This window comes from Bos taurus, chromosome 20 (genome assembly GCF_002263795.3).
Source record: "Bos taurus isolate L1 Dominette 01449 registration number 42190680 breed Hereford chromosome 20, ARS-UCD2.0, whole genome shotgun sequence".
Taxonomy (NCBI): Eukaryota; Metazoa; Chordata; class Mammalia; order Artiodactyla; family Bovidae; genus Bos; species Bos taurus.
Window position 1 is genome coordinate 14,568,983 of NC_037347.1, and position 21,016 is coordinate 14,589,998.

Consider the following 21,016-nt stretch of genomic DNA (forward strand, 5'->3'; position numbering starts at 1 on the left):
TCTATTAGTCAGCCTCTGCCTTGGGAAGGGCTTGGGTTTTATGTTCTCTCTTGGTAAGACCTCAAAAAACAATGCTTCAGTTCACCCAGTTGAGGAAATGTCACTAGAGTTACAGCTAGACCTGGTGCCCCACTTACTTCTCTTACCTCACACCTTTACTTATTTACTGGTTTGAGTATTTCTTGTGGGCTTTTTTTTTTTTTTTAAAGCTCATAGGAGTATATGAGAAGTTTTTTTTTTTTTTTTAATAGTATATCCAACATTTTTAGTTGTTTTTAGCAGTAAGATCAGTTTGAACTCAATCTGCTATGTTGTTAGAAATGAACATTTTCTACAACATTACAATTTTTGTCACTCATTCAAAAATCACATGTTTTAGTCTTTGAAAAGGCACAACAAGTATAATGATAAAGTGCTCTTTAAAGGACTCTAGGTGTGTTGAGAAGATCTTAGAAACAATTATTAGCACTAAAGCCAAGGTGAGTTTTAATAAATAACAATTAAAAATTTACAGACTGTACCTACTCAAGATTGGATCAAACTGAAAAACAGAGGTGTAGACAGAGCACTGGACTGGAAACCAGGGGACCTCAGCCCCAGTCCTACTACTGGCCATGTGGCTTTGGGTAAGCCCCTTAACGGGCTGGCCTTTGGCTTCCTATTGGTTTCCTGGTGGTTCAGATGGCAAAGAATCTGCCTGCAGTGCAAGAGTCCCGGCTTCAATTCCTGGGTCGGGAAGATCCCCTGGAGAAGGGAATGGCTACCCCCTCCAGTATTCTTACCTGGAGAATTCCATGACAGAGGAGCCAGGTGGGCTATACAGACCATGGGGTGGCAGAGTCAGACACGACTGAGTGACTAACTCTTTTGATTTTCTATATATAATGGAGGGGTAGGACTGGATGTTCCTCTCAGGACCAAACCTCTGTGACTGCACAGAGCTATGTGATGTAGAGTATACTCAACATAGAAGTTTCTGATGTCATGGCATTGCTTAAGGCTAGCCTACTTTCACATTTTAAACATACTGCAGCATGTTTTTAAAAAGCTTACCCACTGGTGAAGCCATTTAAAAACATCAATATAGACTACTTTTGTACTTCAAACAAATTCTTAATTATTCTTAATATTTTGACATCTTCTTAGTTCTGAGAACTTGATTATTCTCTTTGTCCTATCTGGTATTTCAAAATTTTTAATGTAGCTATTAACATAATTTATGGATTATCTGGCTTTTGCATGAAAAATTACTATTACTCAAAAGCTGCATCTGAATAATCTGCCAGGAGTTTATGTGAAGAATTTTGAAAACAGAACCATTTAAAACTGTCAGCATATTGCATTAATCATTTAAAAAAAAAAATTGACCTAATACCACACAGATTAAATTGTCCCAAGTAAGTTTTAATGCAACATATTCACAGGTTTACACTATAAAGTTGTGAAAAGAATATCTTTTTCAAATTTGATTAAGTGCTGTAAGATGTTGAAGAAACTCAGCACTCAAATGAGTTATATGTTTGATGTCATTTTTGGCAAAGCCTCAGAAAATGTCACATAAAAGAAAAATATCTTACTTAAAATAAGGTCTTGACAGCAGTCTGGAATAGTTAACAACACCATTCCCAAATGGAATTGCTGGTTATAATCAAACTTTTAATGACGGTATTAGTTCCTGCTTCGAGAAAATTTAAATACCCAAACAAAACAAAATAAAATAACAATATGTGCACGCACACATACCCAGCCCTCACCTCTTTTATTTTCTAATGTGGACAAATTTTTAGTTATTTCAATTCAAGCTCCAAATATCTTACAGATTTATCAATGGCCACTTGGGAAATGACAAGATGGCAATCTACCAGGCAATGTCAGTCTTCTTGTTTTAACTTATGAGAGGTACAAATAATTCCCATCAGCAGTGCAGATGGAGTCCCTCACATCTTCTAAACCCTAGAACTGAGAACAGTGGGAAATTTGCATCTCTCATTTACATTTATACAGTCTTTTTCATCTTCTAAAGTCTACACTATCAGATATGAGAGAATGAAGAGGAAGAAATGCCCCTAAAAGCAAGTTGTCCATTTAAAAGTTAACAGTCAATTCACTTGGAAAGTTTGAAATATATATATATTACAAAAAAGATTATGATAAAATAAGATTATGGAAAACAATACACATGTGTTTCTGGCATGAAGATTAAAAAGTACAGAAAAATAAATATCACAAAGTTAACCATGGCTATCTTTGGAAGATATATTATGGAGTGGTCTTTCTTTTTCTCATTTATACTTTTCTATATTTCTGCTATCTTTGCAAAGGACATACATTACTTTTACAATTGGGAGAAATAACATACTTTTTTTTTCTTTTTAAAAAGAGACAGTTATGGCCAAAGGTTAATACTTACCTGAATCAATTAACAAACCTATATTTAATGGGTTAGGAATGGCATTGATATTAAAAAGACAGATTGCAGTTACTAAAAAAATAGCTTAAGGTTTTTGTCAAATTTCCAATATTGGAATTATGTCAATCACCAGGCAAAAAGAATGCTTATTAAAAAACTATATTAAGACAGCGAAGGGCAGCAAAGAGGTATTCCTAATACACTGGTTTTTTAAAGTACCAAGAGATGAGAGTCCTAAGTAACTGCTAGGAGGTCTGCAAGATGGCACAGAATTCAAGAAAATAAAATTAAATATGCCCACAATGTATAATTTTAAAGCACAACAAGATTTGTTCATGGTGGCTAGTGAAAAGTCTGAGAAGGACTGTCTAAAAAAGAATAGAGTTCACTATGGACTCACAAATTAAAGACAATCATCTCTTACTTTATAGAAGATTAAATTCTTGGTCTAATTGTGAGGGTATGTACATCTTTATACTTGTTACATACTTTTAATTAAAAGTCTTTATTATTTTAAAAAGTATATTTTTGAAAAACATACTGTTAAAATAAACATGATTTCTGGTACGTAAAGGTAGTAAACTGCGTTCAATAAGATTTCACTTCACAGACTGTCCTGACTATAGAAGGAAGCTTCATTTTTCCAGGACTTCTAGGAAATGAAGGATTCCACACAATTAATTATTTGAGATAAAAAAAAAATCTTATCTTTAGCTGATTAAAATAATTAAAAACAGTTTTTCAATCAAGTTAGAACCACTGCCCATTCTCTGCCTTTTTCAACAGTAATAAACAATATCTAAACTTTTCTTAATGAATCAGGGCTATTAAAATGAGCATCAATAATTTGAATATTGACATACTTTCAAATATAGTGAAGTATCATCTATAGTAAATATGTCCATAACATTCCACTACCATCTTCCTGTGTTTCCTTACCTAATGTAAAGTGTTCAGTATCAACTCTTACTGCTACCTGAATGGATGTCCCCAGCTATATCTTTATCTCTCATTTTAAAAAATTTTATTTTCTTTTTAGTTCAATAAAATGGCTAGGAAGATCCACAGGGCAGTCCTGCCCTGGGTTTTCCTTTGCTTATTTATTTTCTAGTCCTTGAGATATACTTTAAACAACATCAAATTTTCCCTTTTAAAGAGGACTGTCCCACACTTGTATTACTCTTTAACTTTTTTTGAAATGTAAAATCAGATAAACAATTGTTAGTACCACGCTCAAAGTAAGAATCTATAAACTATTACTGACGGCGGTACTGAGAGGCTTTCTATAAGTCAAGGGCAAATATACTTTCACTTTTCTGTGTAAATAACATTAAAAGTTAACAATACAGTAAGAGTAGACTATGGGAAAAATAGGTCTGATACTTCTAGCCTCCAAGAAAAAAAATGATGACTTAAGACTCCCTGAAGAGAGTTCACTGCTGTGGCAAATAGGACCAGTTTGATCAGAGAGGAATTAATTATACATGGTATCAGGCACAACACAGAGCTAACATTCCACAATGGTTTCTGTTTCTTATAAAAACCAAGATTAAACTAGTTTAACATAATATGTTAGAGAGACAAAAAGTAGTAAAAAAAAAAAAAAAACCACCACACTATATACTTTCCCAACCTATCAAGCCTGAAGGGCCTTAGTCTGACTTAATCCAGCATTAAAAAGACAGTTTGAAGAAACCTGAAATGGCCCAGTGCAATTTGAGAGGTACTAAGCACCTCAGGGATGTGTTTCATGAAGAGGCTTTAAAATTCTTTCTTGATTTACAAGCTCAGATTGCTCTTCCTCCTCTAATTTCTGGCACTAGTCATACAGCAGGTATTGTGTGCCTGGAACTTTGAAAAGAGGATCTGACACCTTATCTCCCTAAAGCTGATTAGATAATATGTCCAAACATGTATCTCTATGTGACTGTGTTCAGTTTGGTACTGGTTTTGATATGATGAAACTTAAATCTGGAAAGGACTTAGAGGCATAATTTAATGAAAAGGATTATATAGTTTATTAAAGAACTTGACAGAGCCAACCCAGGAAACCAACTCTATCTCCAATTAACTATCAATCTTACTTGAAATTTATTACCCCCTACAAAAATCCTATGCACAGGCCCGGATGATTTACAGTGGGACTAAAGAGACTCCCAGGCTGTAAACAGACTGTCCTGCAGTACATCTCTTTTGACACTGCTGGTATCTAAAGTAAAACACCACATTCCCTGTTTACTTAAATTGGGATCTTAGAGCCTACTGCAGATTCTGTATTCAACTAAGAAATGTAACTGTTTTGAATTTTAGAATCAAATTTCACATTACTATAAAAATTCTCATTATATGACTATAATAGTGGCTTTATTCCTTCACATTCTAGTTCTCTAATTTACTGAAGCCTTCTTTTATACATTATCTGAAGCCTTTGGAAACTAAATAGGTGGCAAAAATTATGAGGTTATATTTATGTAGTGCTCTTCTTCATACATAGAGGCATAAGTACATCTGTTACCTCATCATATCTCTGTGATAGAAGAAAGAGCAGAACTTGAGCTTTACTGGGAAGACTTAAGGGAAAAATGGATGGCCCCATATTCAATTTTACTACATAGGGAAGCTTTTTTACTACACTAGTGTTAAAAAAGATTTATACATTGACTCAATTATATGTACATGCTTTCATACTAGGACAGAGATGTTAAGAGGCTTCTGGTTTACAGACCAATATTCTTTTCTGGGGAACAGCTTTGTTGAGGCATAACTAGCATACAAATGAGCTGTACATGTTTGAACATGCACAGTTTTATGGGTTTGAACATGTGCATATACTCATGGCCACTATCACTATAATCAGGTAATATAAAAATGGCAATGTATTTAGAATTGCTTAATTGTATGTGGCCCAAAGTATTTATCAATGTAAAAGTAACAAAGACTTTTAATTATTTTATTTTCTGTCATAATGGAACTGAAGGAATTAATAAAGAATAAATACAGTAAAACATTAAAAAAGCAGACCTTATGTTAAGATTATATAAAATCTTATCTTAGATTTTCTATATGGAGAAACAGATGGATCCTGATTTCAAAGTAACTTGCCTCAGGTAATAGAATAGATTTAGAAGCAAAACTGGTTAAAATGAAAAAAGTGAAAGTTAAAGTACTAGTCACTCAGTCATGACCGACTCTTTGCGACCCCATGGACTGTAGCCCACCTGCCCCTCTGCCCGTGGAATTCTTCAGGCAAGAATACTGGAGTGGGTTGCCATTCCCTTCTCCAGGGGATCTTCCCAACCCGAGGGATCAAACCAGGGTTTCCCCCATTGCAAGCAGATTCTTTCCCATCTGAGCCACAGATCTGGCTAAGGATCTAGCTCAGGAAATTCGACAGAGATGATAAAACTAAGGGAATTATTACTCCCTGATCAAAGGTGATTTCCTAAGACGACAGAAGCCCTGATGAGAGCACCACAGCTACTAGAGCGCCTGCCTGCGCGGAACACCTCCGTTCACACACGACAAAACTCGGGAAACCAGAGCACGGACAGAAGCATGCAGGAGCTTTCCTGTTCTTATGGGTCTCTTGCCAAGTGCTCTTAATGTGGAAGTAATACATTAAATTCCAAAAGAAAGTGGCAGTAGTCAGCAAGTATTAGACTTGCCAAATCAATTCATAAAATCAGGAAATACCACTACTGGAAGCTTTACTTAAGAATGCAAATACGTAGTTCACACACACATACTTTTTAAGAAAGAATATAATTATAAAAATACAACTGTGAAAACACAGTTAAGGAAAGCTCATTGTGAGATTTAATTTATGTCATATTTATATGAGCTATACTGATTAGAGTCTTTAATTCTAACACTGTATTAAAATTCATATTTTCAGTTTGTAAGTCTGGACAGAGAACAAAATAAAACCACAAATAACTATATTTCTCTTACAAATATAAAATTATTATTTTTATATAGCACTGTAAATTTATTCAAGGTCTTCTGATTACCTAATTCGGAGAAGGCAATGGCACCCCACTCCAGTACTTTTGCCTGGAAAATCCCATGGACGGAGGAGCCTGGTAGGCTGCAGTCCATGGGGTCGCGATGGATATAATATATTATTGTATATATAATATAATATATATAATAATATATACAAATTTATATTAAATATTACATGATAAAAATATTTTCATTCCAAATAAAAATAATTTTTATTATTTCAAAATAATAAAAAAATAAAAAAACTTTAGCCCATTTTTAGCCCATTCTGAGACTAAAAGAAAAATGACAGCAACCAAATGATCACAGTTTTAGAGAAGCTAATTTTAACTGTCTTTTAGATTTAGGGAAAATCCAGGTATTTCTAGATGATACAAGAAAAATTAAATTCAGAAAATTACCAATATAATTCTCTAATTGCAGCATAAAAAGAGTTTTAATCTGGTTAACTTTCATATAAACAGACTGAAATAAGCTCCAGAAGACTCTTTGTGTTAAGAAATCAATGTTTTAAGACTCAAATCTTTCTTTACCTAATTGTATTAAGTATTTCAAAGGCAGATAAATTACAACAGCACTGTTTACATCTAATATAAGTCTTAACCATACAGCTCTATTTCAGAAACTTCCTACTGCAGTTCTTTCACTTCTTTGAGATCATAAACTACAAAAGCAAGAACCATCCATTACCAACTTCACAGTATATCATGGACTTTGAGATGGAGTGTGGGAATAACAATTACTAGCTCAGAAAAGTAAATGACAACCCACTCCAGTGTTCTTGCCTGGAGAATCTCAGGGACAGGGGAGCCTGGTGGGCTGCCGTCTATGGGGTCGCACAGAATCGGACACGACTGAAGCGACTTAGCAGTAGCAGCAGCTCAGAAAAGAATAAAAAAATGAAGATCTTCCCAGTTAAAAGGAATTACTTTCATATATTTAGAGTGCTTTTTAATTATAAGAAACAATCTCCTGGGAAAATTATACACAAACTTAAAGAATCCTTATTGTACTTCTTCAAACCTCAATATTGCCAATATATCTTCTTTCTATTCTGGGTTACATTTTACCAATATTATCTAGTCACATATATAACTTTATCCTTTTTTTAAAATTCAGTCTATAATTTGTGTCATTTGGATGAGTTAACTTTTTAATAATTTGTTTCATTCAAACATATTTTGGCAATTTCAAGTTCTTTATCAAGTACCTGCCTTTACAACAATAGTCATTGGGAACATGGTGCAAATCATCTAACAACTTTGAGCTTTAGAGGCTTATGTGGTATAACTTGTGTTACTTAAAATAAATAATAATCACATGGTCAAATGCTGTACCACTGTTTGGTATTGGAATGTGTATTCTTTAAGGTTAGATGTTATATCTTATGCTTTGAATTATCTCCAGTCACTATTACAGAACCTAGTATCAATTGATAAAATTATTCATGCTTTCCAAAAGCATGAGAATACACAAGATATATGCACAAAGCAAATTTATTAAGCCAAATTTAGTGTACATTATTAAAGATAACAATTAAATTTCTGATCATGTTCACCAAATCTACAATGTATTTTACTATTGTGAAGATAAGACAGATTTGAGGGTTCCAATTGCTATTTTGGAAACTGAACATTACATGTTTCATAGCTGAAATAGTTTCAAGATCTTCAGTGCAATAGCTTTTCTGAAGCTGTTCTAGCTTAATAAAAAAAAAAAAAGTACAATAAAGAAATATTTAACCTCTGTAAAAAGCAGGGTATTATTCTGATAAGCTTTTGATCATTTTTATCAATGTTTTAGATTTTCTGTACTTAAATAAGAGCAAAATAAACACAAAACAGGAATTCATATTTAATACTATTCAAACAATGTATGAATAATGTTTATACAAGTGCAAAATGTAGGGCCTAAACACTTTTATTAAATGTTTTAAAGGGTACCCAATGTTTAAAAAAAAAAAAAAAAGAACACTCTATCCTGTGCACTTCTAGATATGTGCTATGACAACATAAGTTTTGCCTGATGTTAAGTACTCTCTTTATTAAGGAACAGTAGTTATGATCACATTTGATTGAATGTCCTTCTCGGACAAAAGTCCTAAGTGAAACAATTTTATTGACTAACTAGCCAAACAAAGTAATAAACACCACCACCACTCAATTCAGGAAGGAGAGAGGGAAGAAATACCAAGTGAAAATATAAGCTTGATAACCGTGCTTACCTTCACTTCTTTTTTCTGCTTGAATTGCGGAATTTTCTGCTTTCTTCTGTTTTGCTGCTAAGAGTTCCCGCTTTAATTGTCTTGCTTCTTTTCTGAGCTCTTCACTACAAATCAAAAACAATTATATAAGTTTATAACAGACTGAGAAAGTTGTTTAGCAAAAAAACCTAAATCCAGTTGTCATGTACGGTAAGAAAACATGAATAATATAATTCATTTTGTTTCTGTGTATGTGTATTTATGGTATGGAAGTGAAATGAAGTGACAGCCACTCAGTTGTGTCCAACTCTGCGATCCCAGGGACTGTAGCCTGCCAGGCTTCTCTGTCCATGGAATTCTCCAGGCAAGAATACTAAAGTAGGTTGCCATTCCCTTCTCCAGGAGATCTTCCCAACCCAGGGATTGAACCCAGGTCTCCCTATGGAAACATACTTAAAAGATATATTAAAAGTTGTGATTTCACAAAAGCAATATATTGTGAAACTGAAGTCTCTCAGTGGTGTCCGACTCTTTGTGACCCCATGGACTGTAGCCTACCAGGCTCCTCCGTCCATGGGATTTTCCAGGCAAGAATACTGGAGTGGGTTGTCATTTCCTTCTCCAGGAGATCTTCCCAACCCAGGGATTGAACCCAGGTCTCCCACATTTCAGGCAGACACTTTACTACGAAATATAGGGGCATCCCAGGTGGCACAGCGGTAAAGAATCCTCTTGCCAATACAGGAGACCCAGGGAAGGCAGGTTTGATTCCTAGGTTGGGAAGATGCCCTGGAGAAGGAAGTGGCAACCTACTCCAGATTCCTGCCTGAAAAATTCCATAAACAGAGAGCCTGGTGGGCTCCTCCATGAGGTTGCAAAGAGCTGGACATGACTGAAGCAACTTAGCATGCACATAGGCATGTGCTATGAAATACAGCCCCCTTCAAGTATATCAAACAGTTGATGAGTGATAAATGAACCTTTGTTCTCCTTCTAATTTACTTTCAAATTTAACATTCTAAATTCAGTTTAATAATGCATGGAGATTCCAAATCAAAACAAACTTTTTAATATAAATACTATTCTCTAAACCTGGGCATACACAAAAAATATCTGACTTCAAAACTTATTGAATTCCTGAATTGGTACAAGTAACTACCACTTATCAAGCAATTATTACATGCTAGGAACAATGCTAAAATTTTTCTTAAACTTAATTCATTTTGAACCCTTTTTTATTACATGCTAGGAGCAATGCTACATTTTTTTTTAAACTCAATTAGTTTTTAAACCTTTTGATACCACAATTTGCCAAATAATTTCCTCTTCTGTGAAACCTATCAGACTGAGATAGTTTGATAATTAATACAATCATATATCAAAGGCAAATGAAGATGTAAGTGCTGGCTTTTCTGCAACACTTACATGTTATGTGACTGGTTTCTACAAGCCACTTTAGGGCAGGAGATTCAATTTCAAGCCTTGGAAACAATTATTAACTGCTCATGTCATGAACCCTGTGAGTCACCTGCAAATAGTTAAACCTATGCATTTTATATCTGTGAATGTCAGGCATTCACTCTATTTTCAACACGCTAGAGTGTGTCATGGAGACTGAGAACACTGTAGCCCAAGGAGGCACCCCATTCTGGAAGTCTCTAAAGACACTGGTTCTAGGCTGATTCAGCCTTTAGTTCAGTTCAGCAGTTCAGTGCTCAATCATGTCCGACTCTTTGTGACTCCATGGACTGCAGCACACCAGGCTTCCCTGTCCATTACCAACTCCTGGAGCCTACTCAAACTCATGTCCATCGCAGCGGTGACACCATCCAACCATCTCATCCTCTGTTGTCCCCTTCTCCTCCCACCTTCAATCTTTCCTAGCATCAGGGTCTTTTCCAATGAGTCGTTCCTTCACAACAGGTGGCCCAAAGTACTGGAGTTTCAGCTTCAGCATCAGTCCTTCCAATGAACACCCAGGACTGATCTCTAGGATGGACTGGTTGTATCTCCTTGCAGTCCAAGGGACTCTCAAGAGGCTTCTCCAACACCACAGTCCAAAAGCATCAATTCTTTGGCACTCAGCTTTTTTTATAGTCCAACTCTCACATTTATACATGACTACTGGAAAAACCATAGCTTTGACTAGATGGAACTTTGTTGGTAAAGTAATATCTCTGCTTTCTAACATGCTGTCTAGGTTGGTCATAGGTTTTCTTCCAAGGAGCATGCGTCTTTTAATTTCATGGCTGCAGTTACCATCTCCAGTGATTTTGGTGCCCCCCCAAATAAAGCCTTTAGTGCTTCCTCCTAAACCCCAAGTCTCATATTTTTTTACTCCTGTTCTGTATTAGAGTCACTAAACTGATGGGTTTTATAATGTGTGTGACTCAGTTCTTTTCACTTTTTTCTGTATCAAACACACAGCCCTATTTGTATGTATCTGCATGACCTCCAAGGTCCTCAATTCTGAAACTTCCCTATCTGATCACTATGCTTTTAGCTTTCTCAGTCTTTCATTCCTACTGAACTTAGGCTCACTCTTCTATGAGTGAAAGCCAACTCCTTAATCACAGTTCATGGTCTGCCAGTCTTATTCTAACCCAATTGGCTCTCTGTGCATTCTGATGCTATGGTCAGTCATTTCCCTCATGTCCTCACCAGGACCCTTAATTTTCTTGTTTGTCCTGTTGGATACATCATAACCATCTAGAAAAATTGTTAAAACATGTTCAGGGAGACATATCTCCAGGAAATATGATTTCTTCAGATGTGGGAAGTTGCCTGGGAATTTGCTCCTGTGCCAAGTTACCAAGGTGACTTAACATGCACTCAAGTTTGGGACCCAATGCATTAGGACCTTACTATAGAAATTATCTTCTCTTTCTTAACAACTTCAAGCACTTCTACTTTACTGATCCTTTCATTCGGCCAACAGCATACTCAAATTTCCCTGTACTCTGCTCCAAACAAGAGATTATTATCTTTACAAGTGGACTCCTTGCCTGAAAGAACAGCTTATATACAGAGTCTAATTCATCAAGCTCTAAGTTCTTAATCTCTTGCAATCAATCCTTCTTGTACTCTACTGAAACTGGGTCTGTATCAGTCAAATTCAATGGCCTTTTCTCAGTCCTCTTCTTCCTCTTTGGCCTTCCTATCATCCAAAGATATGAACTACTTCCTTCTGAAATTTTCTGCTAATCAGACTATGTACCACTTTAGAGTCCTGATTCTCCATTTCTCCTCTGAATTACTCTTTCTCTTCTAACACTACAATTGTCATTTTTCTCATTTCTATACCCTGTATGCTGGCATTTTATCTAATCTTATAAACTATCATTTTTATAATAGGATATTTCCAAATCTAGATGTCTCCCCCTACACTTCTATTACAAATCTCTATGTAAATTAGTACTGTCCAACAGAAATATAAGCCAAGACACACATACAATTTTGTTTCCTAGCACATTTTAAAAACTGGTAAAAAGAAACAGGTTAATTTTAAAAACATATTTTATTTAGCTCAATAACTCAAAATATCCAAAGTATTATTATGTTAACATGGAATCAATGTAAGAATATTAATACACTATTTTACATTTTTTCTGTACTAACTCTTCTAAATGCAGTGTGTATTTCATACTTAGAGGACATCTCAATTCAAACTAGTCACAGGTCAAGGGCTTAGATCCAGATGTAGTTTGAGGCTAGATATCACAAGAATTACAAACTCTCTATGTCCAAACTCCAAAGCATCTTTTCCCTGGTCAAATCTGTTCCTTTTCCTGAAGTCCCTATTTGATCATGAAACCGATTTCCTTCTAATGACCAAACTTTAAACTTCCCCTGGGACTGTTCACCCTCCCTTTCACTGAATCGCTGTCCAAGTATGTCATTTTCTGATCTCTCTCTCACATGCAACTGCTCTTCTTGACTCTCACCATCAATGCCTGGGTTAGCTCTCATGATCTATTTCTCAGATAAATGTAATTACTTCCTATTTCTTGAAGTTATATGAAAACAGAAAATAGCAACCACATCTTTGCTCCATCCACTAAATACTAGCTTAAGGTTTTTTTTTTTTTTTGGTAAATATTCAGGAAATTCAAATGATATTTTCTGAAGACTAAGGTGAGGGAAGATTATTTTGAAAGCTGAAGAAGTGCTGCATGACAGCCAAACAAACTAGTTATCATGGTGATCTGAAGTATGCAAAGAATGAGGGGCAATGAGAGTATAAACTATTGTAGACCCAGTAAAGCAAAGATATCAAAAAGACTAACACAGATATTAAAGCACAGATATTAAAAAGATCAGAAAGTCCTGATTTAAAACCCAATTCCATTACTTATTGTCTGGAAGACCTAACAACAATTATTTAAGTTCTTTGAGATTCAGTTTCCTCAGCTATAAAATCAGAGTTAGGTATTTAAAATATTGGGCATTCAATACATTTTCGACCAATGATGGCTATTATTATTCAGTTCTGTTAAAAACAGTGCCACAGTTAAGGTCTGTTTGTCAAGTAGGAATATTTTCTTGATTATTTATTATAAACAAATGCCACCTCTACTGCATATGAAGATCAACTCTGTTCATAATTTTTAAAAAGGGTAATAAATGTTTAATGCCAGCTTCTAAAAATCTACTCTTAAACAGACAAAGATTTAGATATACTGCTGAAGTAGCCATAATAATAAACAAACTGAACAATGATGAACAAGAACTCAAAAAAGACAAAGAAAGAAAGAGGTTTTTGTCTATATACATAAAACTATGTTTCATTATACTGAATTTTTCAAGAAAATAAAAATTTACAACACTGTCAAAATCTTTCAAGACTATTCAAACAACACCATTTGTTAGTACACATGGAATCCATAACTCTTAGAATGCAGTACATGTTTTTACCCTAGTCTTTAGGTAACAGTCTAGTTTTAGGGGACCCAATCTTATATTCTCTGGAATATAATTTTATCCATTGGTAATAGAATATATTTGAACCTGCTAAAAAAAGAATGAAAATTGTAAGCCTGGACTATATGTCACCTTACACTGCTTACAAAGCAAGAATACAAACTATGGGCTTGCTTGAGTCCAGGCGGCATCTGTTTGGCTTCCTCAGAGCCTAGTTTCCACCTGTATGATAAAATAAATACTTCTATTAGGTACTGTTAATTTTAAGCTAATTACTTTTTTTCCTAATAGATCTCTAATTTGGATTCATTTGAATTTTAACATGGCTTTTATGACATCAGCATCAGCTAATTAGCCATCAGTTAATAATTCATCATATATATTTTCTAATTTGGTAAATCTGTAGTATCAGTTCAGTTGAATTCAGTCGCTCAGTCGTGTCCGACTCTTTGCGACCCCATGAACCTCAGCATGCCAGGCCTCCCTGTTCATCATCAACTACTGGAGTCCACCCAAACTCATGTCTATTGAATCGGTGATGCCATTCAGCCATCTCATCCTCTGTCGTCCCCTTCTTCTCCTGCCCTCAATCTTTCCCAGCATCAGGGTCTTTTCCAACAAGTCAGCTCTTTGCATCAGGTGGGCAAAGTATTGGAGTTTCAGCTTCAACATCAGTCCGTCCAATGAACACCCAGGACTGATCTCCTCTAGGATGGACTGCTTGGATCTCCTTGGAGTCCAAGGGACTCTCAAGAGTCTTCTCCAACACCACAGTTCAGAAGCATCAATTCTTCGGCGCTCAGCTTTCTTTATAACCCAACTCTCACATCCATACACGACCACTGGAAAAACCATAGCCTTGACTAGACGGACCTTTGTTGACAAAGTAATGTCTCTGCTTTTGAATATGCTATCTAGGTTAGTCATAACTTTCCTTCCAAGGAGTAAGTGTCTTTTAATTTCATGTGTGCAATTACCATCTGCAGTGATTTTGGAGCCCAGAAAAATAAAGTCTGACACTGTTTCCACTGTTTCCCCATCTATCTTCCATGAAGTGATGGGACTGGATGCCATGATCTTGGTTTTCTGAATGCTGAGCTTTAAGCGAACTTTTTCACTCTCCTCTTTCACTTTCATCAAGAGGCTCTTAGTTCTTCTTCACTTTCTGCCATAAGGGTGGTGTCATCTGCATATCTGAAGTTATTGATATTTCTCCTGGCAATCCTGATTCCAGCTTGTGCTTCCTCCAGTCCAGCGTTTCTCATGATGTACTCTGCATAGAAGTTAAATAAGCATGGTGACAATATACAGTCTTGATGTACTCCTTTTCCTATTTGGAACCAGTCTGTTGTTCCATGTCCAGTTCTAACTGTTGCCTCCTGACCTGCATATAGGTTTCTCAAGAGGCAGGTCAGGTGGTCTGGTATGCCCATCTCTTTCAGAATTTTCCACAGTTTATTGTGATCCACACAGTGAAAGGTTTTGGCATAGTCAATAAAGCAGAAATATATGTTTTTCTGGAACTCTCTTGCTTTTTTATTTTTTTTAATTTTTTATTTATTTATTTTTTTAGAGGAGTTTACATTTAATTTTTTTTTAACATTTAATTTTATTTTTAAACTTTACATAATTGTATTAGTTTTGCCAAATATCAAAATGAATCCGCCACAGGTATACACGTGTTCCCCATCCTGAACCCTCCTCCCTCCTCCCTCCCCATACCATCCCTCTGTGTCGTCCCAGTGCACTAGCCCCAAGCATCCAGTGTCGTGCATCGAACCTGGACTGGCAACTCGTTTCTTACATGATATTTTACATGTTTCAATGTCATTCTCCCAAATCTCCACCCTCTCCGTCTCCCACAGAGTCCATAAGATTGTTCTATACATCAGTGTCTCTTTCGCTGTCTCGTACACCGGGTTATTGTTACCATCTTTCTAAATTCCATATATATGCGTAAGTATACTGTATTGATGTCTTTCCTTCTGGCTTACTTCACTCTGTATAATAGGCTCCAGTTTCATCCACATCATTAGAACTGATTCAAATGTATTCTTTTTAATGGCTGAGTAATACTCCATTGTGTATATGTACCATTGCTTTCTTACCCATTCATCTGCTGATGGACAACTAGGTTGCTTCCATGTCCTGGCTATTATAAACAGTGCTGCGATGAACATTGGGGTACACGTGTCTCTTTCCCTTCTGGTTTCCTCAGTGTGTATTCCTAGTAGTGGGATTGCTGGATCATAAGGCAGTTCTATTTCCAGTTTTTTAAGGAATCTCCACACTGTTCTCCATAGTGGCTGTACTAGTTTGCATTCCCACCAACAGTGTAAGAGGGTTCCCTTTTCTCCACACCCTCTCCAGCACTTATTATTTGTAGACTTTTGGATCGCAGCCATTCTGACTGGTGTGAAATGGTACCTCATAGTGGTTTTGATTTGCATTTCTCTGATAATGAGTGATGTTGAGCATCTTTTCATGTGTTTGTTAGCCATCTGTATGTCTTCTTTGGAGAAATGTCTTTTTAGTTCTTTGGCCCATTTTTTGATTGGGTCATTTACTTTTCTGGAGTTGAGCTGTAGGAGTTGCTTGTATATTTTTGAGATTAGTTGTTTGTCAGTTGCTTCATTTGCTATTATTTTCTCCCATTCTGAAGGCTGTCTTTTCACCTTGCTAATAGTTTCCTTTGATGTGCAGAAGCTTTTAAGGTTAATTAGGTCCCATTTGTTTATTTTTGCTTTTATTTCCAATATTCTGGGACGTGGGTCATAGAGGATCCTGCTGTGATGTATGTCAGAGAGTGTTTTGCCTATGTTCTCCTCTAGGAGTTTTATAGTTTCTGGTCTTACATTGAGATCTTTAATCCATTTTGAGTTTATTTTTGTGTATGGTGTTAGAAAGTGGTCTAGTTTCATTCTTTTATAAGTGGTTGACCAGATTTCCCAGCACCACTTGTTAAAGAGATTGTCTTTAATCCATTGTATATTCTTGCCTCCTTTGTCAAAGATAAGGTGTCCATATGTGCGTGGATTTATCTCTGGGCTTTCTATTTTGTTCCATTGATCTATATTTCTGTCTTTGTGCCAGTACCATACTGTCTTGATAACTGTGGCTTTGTAGTAGAGCCTGAAGTCAGGTAGGTTGATTCCTCCAGTTCCATTCTTCTTTCTCAGGATCCCTTTGTCTATTCGAGGTTTTTTGTGTTTCCATACAAATTGTGAAATTATTTGTTCTAGCTCTGTGAAGAATACTGTTGGTAGCTTGATAGGGATTGCATTGAATCTATAGATTGCTTTGGGTAGTATACTCATTTTCACTATATTGATTCTTCCAATCCATGAACATGGTATATTTCTCCATCTATTAGTGTCCTCTTTGATTTCTTTCACCAGTGTTTTATAGTTTTCTATATATAGGTCTTTAGTTTCTTTAGGTAGATATATTCCTAAGTATTTTATTCTTTTCGTTGCAATGGTGAATGGAATTGTTTCCTTAATTTCTCTTTCTGTTTTCTCATTATTAGTGTATAGGAATGCAAGGGATTTCTGTGAGTTGATTTTATATCCTGCAACTTTACTATAGTCATTGATTAGTTCTAGTAATTTTCTGGTGGAGTCTTTAGGGTTTTCTATGTAGAGGATCATGTCATCTGCAAATAGTGAGAGTTTTACTTCTTCTTTTCCAATTTGGATTCCTTTTATTTCTTTTTCTGCTCTGATTGCTGTGGCCAAAACTTCCAAAACTATGTTGAATAGTAATGGTGAAAGTGGGCACCCTTGTCTTGTTCCTGACTTTAGAGGAAATGCTTTCAATTTTTCACCATTGAGGATAATGTTTGCTGTGGGTTTGTCATATATAGCTTTTATTATGTCGAGGTATGTTCCTTCTATTCCTGCTTTCTGGAGAGTTTTTATCATAAATGGATGTTGAATTTTGTCAAAGGCTTTCTCTGCATCTACTGAGATAATCATATGGTTTTTATTTTTCAATTTGTTAATGTGGTGTATTACACTGATTGATTTGGGGATATTGAAGAATCCTTGCATCCCTGGGATAAAGCCCACTTGGTCATGGTGTATGATCTTTTTAATGTGTTGTTGGATTCTGATTGCTAGAATTTTGTTCAGGATTTTTGCATCTATGTTCATCAGTGATATTGGCCTGTAGTTTTCTTTTTTTGTGGGATCTTTGTCAGGTTTTGGTATTAGGGTGATGGTGGCCTCATAAAATGAGTTTGGAAGTTTACCTTCCTCTGCAATTTTTTGGAAGACTTTGAGCAAGATGGGTGTTAGCTCTTCTCTAAATTTTTGGTAGAATTCAGCTGTGAAGCCATCTGGACCTGGGTTTTGTTTGCTGGAAGATTTTTGATTACAGTTTCAATTTCTGTGCTTGTGATGGGTCTGTTAAGATTTTCTATTTCTTCCTGGTCGAGTTTTGGAAAGTTGTACTTTTCTAAGAATTTGTCCATTTCTTCCACGTTGTCCATTTATTGGCATGTAATTGTTGATAGTAGTCTCTTATGATCCTTTGTATTTCTGTGTTGTCTGTTGTGATCTCTCCATTTTCGTTTCTAATTTTGTTGATTTGATTTTTCTCCCTTTGTTTCTTGATGAGTCTGGCTAATGGTTTGTCAATTTTATTTATCCTTTCAAAGAACCAGCTTTTGGTTTTGTTGATTTTTGCTATGGTCTCTTTTGTTTCTTTTGCATTTATTTCTGCTCTAATTTTTAAGATTTCTTTCCTTCTACTAACCCTGGGGTTCTTCATTTCCTCCTTTTCTAGTTGCTTTAGGTGTAGAGTTAGGTGATTTATTTGACTTTTTTCTTGTTTCTTGAGGTGTGCCTGTATTGCTATGAACTTTCCCCTTAGGACTGCTTTTACCGTGTCCCACAGGTTTTGGGTTGTTGTGTTTTCATTTTCATTCGTTTCTATGCAAATTTTGGTTTCTTTTTTGATTTCTTCTGTGATTTGTTGGTTATTCAGCAGCGTGTTGTTCAGCCTCCATATGTTGGAATTTTTAAGAGTTTTTCTCCTGTAATTGAGATCTAATCTTACTGCATTGTGGTCAGAAAAGATGCTTGGAATGATTTCTATTTTTTTGAATTTACCAAGGCTAGCTTTATGGCCCAGGATGTGATCTATCCTGGAGAAGGTTCCATGTGTGCTTGAGAAAAAGGTGAAATTCATTGTTTTGGGATGAAATGTCCTATAGATATCAATTAGGTCTAACTGGTCTATTGCATCGTTTAAAGTTTGTGTTTCCTTGTTAATTTTCTGTTTAGTTGATCTATCCATAGGTGTGAGTGGGGTATTAAAGTCTCCCACTATTATTGTGTTATTGTTATTTTCTCCTTTCATACTTGTTAGCATTTGTCTTACATACTGCGGTGCTCCCGTGTTGGGTGCATATATAATTGTTATATCTTCTTCTTGGATTGATCCTTTGATCATTATGTAGTGACCTTCTTTGTCTCTTCACAGCCTTTGTTTTAAAGTCTATTTTATCTGATATGAGTATTGCTACTTCTGCTTTCTTTTGGTCCCTATTTGCGTGGAAAATCTTTTTCCAGCCCTTCACTTTCAGTCTGTATGTGTCCCCTGTTTTGAGGTGGGTCTCTTTTAGACAACATATGTAGGGGTCTTGTTTTTGTATCCATTCAGCCAGTCTTTGTCTTTTGGTTGGGGCATTCAACCCATTTACGTTTAAGGTAATTACTGATAAGTATGATCCCGTTGCCATTTACTTTATTGTTTGGGGTTCGAGTTTATACACCATTTTTGTGTTTCCTGTCTAGAGAATATCCTTTAGTATTTGTTGGAGAGCTGGTTTGGTGGTGCAGAATTCTCTCAGCTTTTGCTTGTCTGAAAATCTTTTGATTTCTCCTTCATACTTGAATGAGATCCTTGCTGGGTACAATAATCTGGGCTGTAGGTTATTTTCTTTCATCATTTTAAGTATGTCTTGCCATTCCCTCCTGGCTTGAAGAGTTTCTATTGAAAGATCAGCTGTTATCCTTATGGGAATTCCCTTGTGTGTTATTTGTTGTTTTTCCCTTGCTGCTTTTAATATTTGTTCTTTGTGTTTGATCTTTGTTAATTTGATTAATATGTGTCTTGGGGTGTTTCTCCTTGGGTTTCTCCTGTTTGGGACTCTCTGGGTTTCTTGGACTTGGGTGATTATTTCCTTCCCTAGTTTAGGGAAGTTTTCAACTATTATCTCCTCAAGTATTTTCCCATGGTCTTTCTTTTTGTCTTCCTCTTCTGGAACCCCTATGATTCGAATGTTGTAGTGTTTAATATTGTCCTGGAGGTCTCTGAGATTGTCCTCATTTCTTTTAATTCGTTTTTCTTTTATCCTCTCTGATTCATTTATTTCTACCATTCTATCTTCTAATTCACTAATCCTATCTTCTGCCTCTGTTATTCTACTATTTGTTGCCTCCAGAGTGTTTTTAATTTCATTTATTGCATTATTCATTATATATTGACTCTTTTTTATTTCTTCTAGGTCCTTCTTAAACCTTTCTTGCATCTTCTCAATCCTTGTCTCCAGGCTATTTATCTGTGATTCCATTTTAATTTCAAGATTTTGGATCAATTTCACTATCATTATTCGGAATTCTTTATCAGGTAGATTTCCTATCTCTTCCTCTTTTGTTTGGTTTGGTGGGCATTTATCCTGTTCCTTTATCTGCTGGGTATTCCTCTGTCTCTTCATCTTGTTTAAATTGCTGAGTTTGGGGTGTCCTTTCTGTATTCTGGCAGTTTGTGGAGTTCTCTTTATTGTGGCATTTCTTCGCTGTGTGTGGGTTTGTACAGGTGGCTTGTCAAGGTTTCCTGGTTAGGGAAGCTTGTGTCGGTGTTCTGGTGGGTGGAGCTGTATTTCTTCTCTCTCCTTTCGAAGAGTTGTGTTGCTTTTCTGGGTGCCTGATGTCCTCTGCCGGCATTCAGAAGTTGTTTTGTGGAATTTACTCGACGTTTAAATGCTCTTTTGATGAATTTGTGGGGGAGAAAGTGTTCTCCCCGTCCTACTCCTCCGCCATCTTCTCTCTTGCTTTTTTAATGATCCAATGGATGTTGGCAATTTGATCTCTGGTTCCTCTGCTTTTTCTAAAACCAGCTTGAACATCTGGAAGTTCACGGTTCACATATTGCTGAAGCCTGGCTTGGAGAATTTTAAGCATTACTGTACTAGTGTGTCAGATGAGTGCAATTGTGTGGTAGTTTGAGCATCCTCTGGCAATGCCTTTCTTTGGGACTGGAATGAAAACTGACCTTTTCCAGTCCTGTGGCCACTGCTGAGTTTTCCATATTTGCTGTGCAGCACTTTCACAGCATCATCTTATCTATAAATAGTGACTATATTCAGCCTATGTATTATAACAAGACCAATGCAAAGATTAAGGATTAAAATAAAAGCACTATTAGGTGCTTAGGGCTTCCCTGGTAGCTCAGCTGGTAAAAAATCTGCC

The 21,016-nt window shown here is 36.0% G+C and overlaps 1 protein-coding gene across 6 annotated transcripts in view; it reads right to left on the bottom strand.

Annotated features, from left to right (window-relative positions):
- Positions 1 to 21,016, bottom strand: part of CWC27 (CWC27 spliceosome associated cyclophilin) — a 283,204-nt gene that overhangs the window by 125,604 nt on the left and 136,584 nt on the right. For all 6 annotated transcript variants that reach the window (XR_001494446.3, XR_813683.4, XM_059878680.1 and 3 more), the window contains 1 exon segment: positions 8,640 to 8,743. Coding sequence is in view for 4 of the 6 variants with exons in the window: in XM_059878680.1 (XP_059734663.1) it covers positions 8,640 to 8,743 (104 nt within the window). In the remaining 2 variants the exon portion in view is untranslated.